Below are 11,039 nucleotides of genomic sequence, written 5' to 3'. Positions count from 1 at the left end.
CCACCATAGCATTTATTTGGAATCTTGCACTGGGATAAGGAACAAGACAGATTAACGGGGAAAAAGAAGATGGTTTTTATTCATTTTTACATGTGTAGATGGATACTCTCAAGAGATTGAAAACTTAAGGAGATACAGAGAGAGAGAGAGGGAGAGAGGGAGAGAGAGACATAGAGACAAAGAAAGACAGAAATGAATCTGCATACAGAGAGAGATGAATTTTAGAAGGAAAAATATGAAGAGATGAAAATTTGGGGGCTGAGGTAGTAAATTCTGGGGAAGTCAGTAAGAAGTACATGAGCTGGTATGAGATTATGGGGGGAGAGTAAGAGCTATTTTAGTAAGTTTATTTGCACAAGCATTGCAGTATCAATTCTTGGTCACTGGTGGCAAGTGTGATCTTCTCATTTTGGTACAGAGGCCGCTTTCACAGAAACTGCTATGAGCAATACAGAGCATTCAGATGCTGCCACCTATATAAGTGCACAGTTCAAAATACCTATGTCAGCAAGACATCTTGCCAAGTGTGGTGACGTACGCCTTTAATGCCAGCATTCAGGAGGCAGAGGCTGGTGGATGTCTATAAGTTTGGGGCCAGCATGGTCTATATAGTGAGTTCTAAGCCAGTCAGGGCTACATAGAAAGATGCCGGGGGGGGGGTGTTGGTTTTGGGATGACAAAGCCTGATTTCCTTCACTCTCCAACAGTCTGACTTTGGATATTCGCCCTCCAACATCCACCTCATTGGCCACAGCCTGGGTTCCCATGTTGCTGGGGAAGCTGGAAAGAGGTTGAGTGGGGCCATTGGACGAATCACAGGTCAGTCACAACAGCAAAAGCTACAGGATTAGAACACACATTGCCTCTGTGGGTTCCAAAAGGAAGTGCAGGAGGGAATTTGATGCAATGTTCTTTCTAGTTTGCCACACTTTCTGAATTGGGTGGCATGATCAGAAATCAGGCTTGGTGGATTTGTAATTGACATTGACCCTTAGGCTACAGTGTCCTCTGCAAAATTTCATATGCCTAAACTGAGAACCCAGAGACCTTATCCCCTTATTTCCCCCATGCTCAAATCTTCACAAAAGACAAGGATCAGGAATAGAACAAATGGAATTTAACTTCTGGCTCAAGTTTGTATAGTGAACTAAAATTCTATTTTGATACCAACAGATAATGAATCTGAGCCTATACTCTCAGAGCTGGGGAAAAGGAGGTTAGACCTGGGCAGCCAGCTATCTTCTGGGTGCTGCTAAGTACATTTGAAATTCCATTTTACAAACCTTAGGGGGGAACATGCTGGCTACCCTGGTCATCTTAGGAAAATCTGAGATCTGCTACTTCAAGGAATGACCACTTTCCTCCTCTGTCTTCCAATTTTATGTACTGACCTGATCATATATTTTCTCTCTCTCTCTCTTTCTCTCATGTTAACATGGCAAGGACTTTACCCAGTGAGTCATATCCCCATCTCTCCTCTCTTTTTTATACTTTGGAAAAGTTGGGCTGCATTTGGATTTATTGGGGTATCTGGAATTTCTATTAATTTTTTGGAAAGAAGTTCTTCCAGGATGTTCTTTTCTGTTGCTCAACTTGGTGCTATGCCATGCTAGGCCCTTGCTGTCCTGGGAGTTTACCATCTAGTAGGAAAACTTTCAGCTTAAACAGATTTATAGTCCTGTTTCCCAAGGTCAGCCCCTTTTCTGCTATTTGTGACCAAGATTCCCCCAGGTACTAAGTATCCTTAAGTAGAGGCAAATTCTCTAAGTTTAGGGAAAATTCAATTTTAAACAAATAGCAAACTAGAAGCAGATTTCCCTCCAGAAAATGGCAAGGCAAGGAAGGATCTCTCTCTCTCTCTCTCTCTCTCTCTCTCTCTCTCTCTCTCTCTCTCTCTCAAAGCTGGATATGTCTGAACACTGAAATAATGATGACTTATCTTATTTACTTCAGGGTTGGATCCTGCTGAACCTTACTTTCAGGACACACCTGAAGTAGTCCGATTGGACCCCAGCGATGCCCAATTTGTGGATGTAATTCACACAGACTCTGCCCCCATGGTTCCCAACATGGGTGAGCTGTCCTAGATGTGAAGCCTGTAGTTTACACTAAAGTAGTATTTTGAGTCATCCACAAGTAACATAAGCCTTCTTTTATTTTCTAAAATTCTTCAGGATTAGGAATGAGCCAAACTGTGGGTCATCTAGATTTCTTTCCAAATGGAGGAAAAGAAATGCCCGGATGCCAGAAGAATGCTCTCTCTCAGATTGTTGACATGGATGGAATCTGGGAAGGTAAAACCATTATGGGTACCAAGATTTTCACTGGGGAAACTTTATGCTTTGTGTCCCTAAACATGTTAATTATTTTGGAATTGTACAGATGTCATATTTTATATAACAAAGGTCTTCTAATTGCATCCCTGAGATACAGGTTCCCAGTGGGACAAGTGGACATCAGGAGACTTTACAAAAGACGTTTTATTTTCAGTCAACTTTTCAAGAACGTAATTCACAAGTCTGGAGACATAGCTTGGTGGTTAAGAGTGGTTAAGAGTGTGTATAGAGAATCTGAGTTCATTTCCCAGCACCCATGTCAGGCAGCTCAAAACCACCTATAAACTCCAGCTCCAGGGGCATCTATTGCCTCTGACCTCCTTGGACACTGTATCCATATGCATAGACACACAGACATATAGGTAAAGAAAAAAATATTAATTTTTTCACTCTGGAGAACCAATGAGTTTCCTGGGCTTACCTACAGAGCATGGGTGAAGGGCTGCCTGTAAGGGCACGGGTGACCTCAAAGAAGCCAAACTGGAAAGTCTTCACCCAGCACAGAGGATGGCTCCTCCACAGCCACATAGATGGATCCCCCTCTTCCATTAGCCTTCTGCAGCCTATACACCCTAGCACCTCCAAAGCCTGAGGCCTTGTGCGATTATGGTAAAATTTCATACAAATGGGTGGAAAGTGCCAGGCATGGTGGTGCATGCCTTGAATCCTAGCACTGAAGAGGCAGATGCAAGTGGATTCCTGTGAGGTCGAGGCCAGACTGGTACACATGGGATAAAGGGGAAGAAGGGGCTTAAAAGAGGGTGCTAATAGGAGACAGGTATTATCAAGGGGGAAGGGGGGAAATGGAGGAGTCTTTAACTGTGGGGGGAAGAGAGAGGGTTAGACGGGGAGAGAGAGGAGAGATAAATAATGTGTGGGTAGTATGAAAAACCAGAGAGAAATGTATTAGTTCAAAAGCCAACTAAAAAAAATACAATACAATATATGTACATGAGTGCATGTGTATAGCTGAAGGCTATATAACAAGAAACAGTGCCAGACAGGAGAAACTTCCCTTGGAGCTGGTCAGGGTAGTCCAAGAGACTCCCACAAATCTTAATTTTTAAAAAATACACATAAGTAATATGTTACTAACTTGCATTTATGTCTATATGGACCACCCTTTCTCTTCTCGTTACTTTTTCATTTCACTTAAAAACAACATTCAGTTTTTTAATCTTAAGCAGTGCTGATCTTGTGAATGTATCTCAGATCATAAATATACTATACAAGTGATTTCATCCTGTGATCTCTATGAGTTCACTCTATTAGAGAAGCCTATTCCATACCCGGTATTCTCCACACTGGTAATTTAGAAAATTAAAATCTGTCACTGATGTCATGTCTGATTTCAAAGGAACTCGTGACTTCGTGGCCTGCAATCACTTAAGAAGTTACAAGTATTACACAGACAGCATCGTCAACCCGACTGGCTTTGCTGGGTTCTCCTGTGCCTCATACAATGATTTCACTGCGGTAAGGAGCTGAATGAATTTCAATGAAAGACTGTACGTTACATGATGTCATTCCGTGGATCTTTGCCCTTCCTATTGTATACACTTTCAGTCATAGAAGTATCCTTTAGTATGAAGCATTCAAGGGCTTCAGAGAATTCAGGTTGAAAATGAAATGTCCTGTGTCAACCATGTTTTTTCTTACTTCTCTGTGTATCTAGCAAACACTCACTTTATTTCAGAAGTAACTCTAAATGAGAGAATTAGTATACAGACATCTGAGCTATGTTCATAGGATGCTGATAAACACTGAAATTTTTCCTTAACTTTTTAAATTGTAAGGTTATGGCTGTGTGAACATTTCTGTGAATGTTCACAATAGCCAATATTTGAGTTTTCATCTTGTTTTGATATCTTCTTGATTTATATATTGAATTCTTTTTTAAATTTATTTTTATTATTTTATGTGTACGAGTGTTTTGCCTGCATGTATGTAAATGCATCTGTGTGTGCAATGCCAATGGAAGTCAGAAGAGGGTGTCAGATTCCCTTGAACTGGAGTTATGGATAGTTGTTAGCTACCATGTGGATACTGGGAATTGAACCCAGGTCCTCTGTAAGAGCAGCCAGTGCTTTTAACCACTGAGCCATCTCTCCAGCCCCAGCATTGCTTTCTTTAAGAAGTAACATGATTACATTTAAAGGCTTTGTATATGGAGAATTTGGAAAGGGAGTGAGTGGCAAACTCACATTATAGGAATAGAGACAAATTTCACATTATTTTTGAAGCTTGGTAGTGCAGTTTTGCCTAATCAGGATGCTCCTACTCAGAAAATAACTTTATTTTAGCATGTCAGCAAGTTCATGGAGTGGGTCATACAACAGAAGATGAACTCTGGGTCACAAAACAGAGTCACTTCTGTCACTGTTATTTCAAACATTTGACCACTTTGTGGTGGTCCAGCCTCCCCTCAGCTTCCTGTGTGCTCACCTGAGACTCCATCTGACCCATCATCTGGTCCATTGATTCAGGAGTCCTCCGCAAGCTTTTCTGTAGAGACACCTTCCCCTCCAGAGTGGGGATTTGGATGTCTGTACCCCCCTCACTCTATCCTTCCTTCTCTGTCCCTCTTACCATAATCCCTTGTCTCAGGAGAAGAGGACATTTTCTTGTGTCTGTCTTCTTCAGGCACCTGGTTAAGCCTTACTGGCTAACTCAACTATTTTCTCTACATATTAGGGAGAATACATGCAATCATATGCTATGAAGAAAGGCCTGACTTTTGAGCCTATCGCCCTCTGAATGGATCCTATTTTTTAAATATTTTATTTATTATTTCTATTTTATGTGTATGAGCATATTGCCTGCATGTATGTGAGTGCACCCGTGTCGTGCAGTGTTGTGGAGGTCAGAAGAGGGCTTTGGATTCTCCTGGAACTGGAGTTAAGGATGTTCGTAGATGCCATGTGGGTGCTGGGAATCAAACCCAGGTCTTCTGCAAGAGCAATCAGTGCTCTTAACCGCTGAGCCATCTTTCCAGCCCCATGGATCCTATTTTTCACATCAGTAGCTGATTTGTACCTCTACTCTTGCTTATGCAACATGCTGAAATAAATTCTAGGCTTTGGAGATGTGGTTCCTGCCTATCATGCTCTAGATATTGAATTCCATGTCAGAGGCCCTGGGTTGTATTTTTGTTCAAAGATATCTATATCTCTGTATGTCTATCTCTCTATATCTCTATCTATCTATCTATGTATCTATCTATCTATCTATCTATCTATCATCTATCTATCAATCATCTATCTACCTACCTATTCTAACAATCCTGTACACAGATGAATATCTTGGGGCAAAGACATTCTTCGACAACTTAGAGAAGTAAAAGAGAAAAAGATAGACACATTCATGTCGTTGTTCTTACTGTACTGTGTTATCTTACAGTGACATTCCTGATTTATCCTTGGGAATAGAATGCATGCTAACCTCTGCCGAAACACAGTCAAGGTCCCTTTGACCATCAGAACAGAATTAACTTTAGAATATTTCAGTTCCAGCAAGTTGTGCAAGATGGTTCACTATTAAATGGAAAAACATCCTCATTCATCATTTACTTTCCCCAGGACAAGTGCTTCCCTTGTGCAAGTGGAGGATGCCCACAGATGGGTCATTATGCTGATAGATTTTCTGGGAAAACAAGTGGAGTGGGCCGGAAATTTTATCTAAACACTGGTGATGCCAGCAATTTTGCTCGTAAGTTCCTATTTTATTTACCTTAAATTCCAAGTACTAAATATTTTCTCATGTTCACTGATAATGTGTGAAATTGCTTTCCATGTGAAAGCTTTAAACTCTTTTTCCCAGCATGGAAAATGCTCACATTGCGCTCAAGGTAAAGATGCAATCTGAGCAGCAGAACAGAGCATGAAGCCTGGGCTATTCATGAGACAAAAACTCATTTCTTCCCATTTGGTTCCGGTGCTGAATTCAGAAGGCGTCCTCTGCTTCCTCCTCTTTGTGTTCAGTTATAAGTTGCATTGAGCAGAAGCTTGAAGTTTTCTACAAGCAGAGGAATCTCCAAGAGGTAGCAGGGTGGTTGAATGGAAAGGAATTGACAGAGCCCAGCGAGGTTTCAGACAGAAGACCCAAAGGGACTGGGAATGAGAGGAGAGGGGACACTGAGGCAGGAGAACAGGCTCCAGCCTTCCTCTCTGGGTAGTGGAGGAAGGCAACTGCTTCCATGGGAGAGAAGGCATTGAACAGCCTTGTAGAAACCAAAGACAAAGTTTATCCCACCTCCAACTGGGCCCAGGATGGCATAGATGGTAAAACCCATTAGTTTACTACTGATTCTAACTTGGCATATTCCCAAGGCTAATACAAAATTGAATTAAATATCAATTAAATTCCTCTGCCATATCTCAAGAAAACCACTAGTGTTTATCTTGATAGCGCAGATTACTTACACAAAAGATGACAGGGCTCTAAAGTTTGGTGATCAATGAAAATAAAGCAAAATGACGTTCTACTATTTTCTAACACCTTTTACTGTAGAGCCCTTAGAACACTGAAAAAAAATTAATGACTAAGTTACTACATTGAAAGCAAAATATATTTCACAGTCCTTTGACTTGAAGAAAAATGCCTATGAATTTTAGAAAGCTTCTAATAAACTATGTACATAGCAATGGACCCCTAAGCAGGGTGTGCTTGTGATATGTCGTTAATAGACTTACTAACACCATATACAATTTTTCAAAAATTCTGATGCAATAGGACCCAAATTAATTTGATTTCACTGTGTCTTCTCTACAATTGACATTCCATGACCGTTTCCCTCTTGAAGGTTGGCGGTATCAGGTATCTGTCACCCTGTCTGGAAAGAGGGTTACTGGACAAGTACTAGTTTCTTTGTTTGGAACTGGAGGAAACTCCAAACAGTATGAAATTTTCAAGTGAGTAAAATATTATTCTGATCTTCTTAAGTGTTAATATTGCATAATATTTTTTAAAAATAACCATGCACAAGTGTCATTACATATAGCATACAGGAAAGTTTTTTCACATTATACCTTAACACATTTCCTAATTTTTTTCCTCTGCTGTATCTGAAGAAAACCACTAGTGTTTACCTTGATGCCCGACACATGAGCTGTAAGCAGTACATACTCATCCTCCTTGCGAAAAAGCTGGTAAAAGATGACACGATGGTGTTCTCAAAAATTGTATTGTGAGAGAATTGTGAGGAAACATATTTCCAGTTTTATTAAAGTGAGAGTTGACCTTGAAGCAATGAAAATCATTGCTAGAAAAAGCTACCATTAGGTTAATACACACGTAAGAATGTGTTTAATACCTTAAAATGACAAATGCTCTTTTTTTCCTTTTTTTAAAAGTAAATTTACTTATTTGTGTGTGTGTGTGTGTGTGTGTGTGTGTGCGTGCGTGTGTGTGTGTGTATGGTGTTGCATGCACATGTGCACACACATGTGTCAGGGATCAAACTCAGGCTGTCAGGCTTGGCAACAAGTGCTTTTGTCTGCTGAGCCATCTCATTGGTCAAATGGCCAACGTTTCATTAACCAACTTAACTTGAGAAGCATTCTAAGCTGGGTTTAAATACCACACACACACACACACACACACACACACACACACATACCCATATATACACATATGTATTTATATATATATTTCTGTATATACTTGTGTACATCATGTATAGTTTTGTTGTCTTAACTCCCTAGGGGCTTTCTCCAACCTGGAAACACTCATATCCATGAGATTGACTCTTCTGTGGACATTGGTGATGTTCAGAAGGTTAAATTTCTTTGGAACAACAATGTGATCAACCCAACCCTACCCCAAGTGGGAGCATCCAGGATCACGGTGGAAAGAAATGATGGAAGAGTGTAAGTAATAAAAACCAGGGAAGGAGAAGAGTCAGGGAGTGATTATCTTTTTTAAAAAATATTTTATTTATTATTTTTATTTTATGTGTATGAGTGTATTGCTTGCATGTACGTAAGTGCATCAGTGTCATGCAGTGCCTACAGATGTCAGAAGAGGGTGTCAAATTCCCCTGGAACTGGAGTTAAGGATAGTTGTTAGCCACTCTGTGGGTACTGGAAATTGAACCTGGGTCCTCTTCAAGAGCAACCAGTGCTCTTAACTGCTGAGCCATCTCTCCAGCCTCAGAATGATTATCTTCTGTTCCCACTAGAGGTCTGTAGGCTACCCTCCCTGCTGTGGCTCACACCAGCCCCAGCCACATCTGTTACCTAAGGCCTGTGTATCTTTAGGAGGAAGTGTGAATTCCATAGATTTTTAAATAAGTGAAAAAAAAATATGTTTTCTTTGGCAATTAAGCTTTAACTATGTGTGACTAACGTGTGCATCATCCCCAAACTTCATGGGTTCAAAAAACTGCCACTTAAGTTGCCAGGAATTTAAATCAATTAACTAATTAAGTAAGTTAAAACTTAAAAATGAAGGAATAGAAATAGTCTCTTACACCATGGGTTTCTTAGAGAAGACAAAGGTCCAGGAAATCATTCCTCTATTTTAACCAAGACAAGCATCCTGAGCTAAGGTTGTTCATCATATGAGCTATCAGGCGAGGAGACTAGATTTAATCATGATACCAATATCAGTGAGTGATATACCAATTCTGATTCCAAAAGCACTATTTCTTCTGTCATCAAGTGCTGTGTCATCCTCCCAAAACCCAGTGAGACTCAAGCCTCTGGGAAAGATGAAGTTCAAGGACCCGTAGCTCTCAGTGAAAGCAACCCACAGTTCAGACAAAATACATGAATGACAGTCTTCAAGACACTGAACTTGAAGCAACAGTGGACAGTGATGCCTGTCAAACAAATAAGTAAGTAGGTTGGAGCCCTATTTTTCCCAGATGACAGCCCTGAAAGAGTTTCTAGGATGTGGCTTATGATCTCTAAGTTTAGGTGAAAGAGCTAAGAACCAGAGGGTCTAAGCAGCTAGATTTCATAGCACAGACTGCCAGAGAGGAGAGGGTCTGGAGGGAGATGGTAAGAATTCTAGAAAACCTCCTTGAATATTCAGCACAGTCTTGATGAGCACACATACTTGAGCAAACCAGCCATGGCTAGATTCCTAGGCACTTAGAAAGACTGGAGGAAGCAGAGCTCAGTATTCTCCAATGTGAGAATAAAGTCTGTTTGAACCAAGTAGCGGGCATCCAGTTGACACTAGGTAGAGTATTTAGGAAGGTAATGTTTCGTGGTGTGAAATGAATTGTCTAGATTTAGCAAGACTTGAATGACCAAACCTAACTATATCCCACAATAAACTTAAGACTTAGAGAGATATAAAATTATCCATCAGGGGACAAATGTGCAGCCACATGTGGCAGTTTAGCTCAAAGATTGCCAGTATACAAAGAAGCCAGACAATAACTTAAAATGGAGAGATGTTAGAACAACACACCAGAATGTTAAAGTTATCACACATATTTTTACTTATTTGAAAAGATCAGAGGAAGCATGGCTTGTGTAGAAAAAGACCCAAGTTGAACTTTCACACTTAAAAATGATGCCTTGCATGAAAAATATACTTAATAGTTTAAAATTGAATAAGAGATTAATGAAGACTTCATGGAAACTACATAAAATGAAATACTGAGAAAACTACTTCTAAACAGTAACAGCCATGTGCAGGAAAATTCAAGAGCTAATGCACTTGGTATTGAAGACCCCATAGGCAAGAGGGACAGATTTTGACAGAAATATCCATTTAAAAAATAATGTTTCCACAATTGTCAAACATGTTGAAAATCATAAGTCAACAAATCCTGAGAATACCACCAACATGCATCTGCCTCAAAAGTCCTGGGACTACAGCTGTGCGTCACCACGCCCGGCTCATCTACATCTATTATCTATCATCTCTCTACCTAACCAGCATCATTATCTATCATCTCTCCATCTAACCAGCATCAATGTGTATCATCCAGTATCTATCCATCTACAATTGACCTATCTATCTATCTATCTATCTATCTATCTATCTATCTATCTATCTATCTTCTATCTATCTATCATCTATCTATCTATCTTTCTATCTATCTATCATCTATGTATCATCTATCTTCTCTCTATCATCTATCTTCTATCTAGCTATACATATGCATATACATGCATATATATAATTTGCAGCAGATTTTTTCATCAGAAACCTTATCTTTAACACTCTGAAGAGAAAGGCCTATTGTCTAGCTTCCTTTCTGCTGCTAGGATAAAACACCTTGACCAAAAATACACCTTAGCAGAGGCAAGGGTTTATATGGCTTACACTTCCAGGTCACTGAGGGGAGTCAGGCGAATAAGGTGCAGGAATGCTGCTTGCTGGCTCACTCTTGGGCTCATGCTCAGCCAGCTTCCTTATCCAGGACCACCTGCCCGGGGAATGGCACCACCCATAGTGGCCTGGGCCCCTCATAAATCAACTAAGATAATCTAGACAACCCCTCACAGACATGTCCACAGACCAACCAGAAAAGGTCAATTTCTCAATTGAGACTCTTTTTTGGCCAGGAGATTCTAGGCTGTGCCAAGTGGACAGTTAATGCCAACTAGAAAAATCTATAACTTAGAGTTTATACCCATACAAATATCTTTCAAAGATGAAGATGACATTCTTTTCAAATCTACCAATACTTAAAGAATTTATCACCAGCAAGTTAGTACTACTGAAGTGTTAAAGGACAGCCTT

General features: G+C 40.2%; 1 protein-coding gene across 1 annotated transcript; it reads left to right on the top strand.

The window, feature by feature from the left end:
• Positions 1–441: 441 nt before the first annotated feature.
• On the top strand, positions 442–8,203 carry LOC103740957 (pancreatic triacylglycerol lipase-like; the record flags this gene model as incomplete). The annotated part of the gene is made up of 8 exons (XM_008841636.1): positions 442–534; positions 708–819; positions 1,954–2,073; positions 2,175–2,294; positions 3,694–3,812; positions 5,915–6,044; positions 7,138–7,246; positions 8,039–8,203. Coding segments are annotated over exons 1-8 (968 nt in total), but the record flags the coding sequence as incomplete, so codon positions are not given.
• Positions 8,204–11,039: the final 2,836 nt, after the last annotated feature.

This window comes from Nannospalax galili, unplaced genomic scaffold, assembly GCF_000622305.1.
Source record: "Nannospalax galili isolate Female #2095 unplaced genomic scaffold, S.galili_v1.0 scaffold17880, whole genome shotgun sequence".
NCBI lineage: Eukaryota > Metazoa > Chordata > Mammalia > Rodentia > Spalacidae > Nannospalax > Nannospalax galili.
Note: the sequence above shows the minus strand (reverse complement) of the source record. Positions and strands in the feature narration are given on the sequence as shown.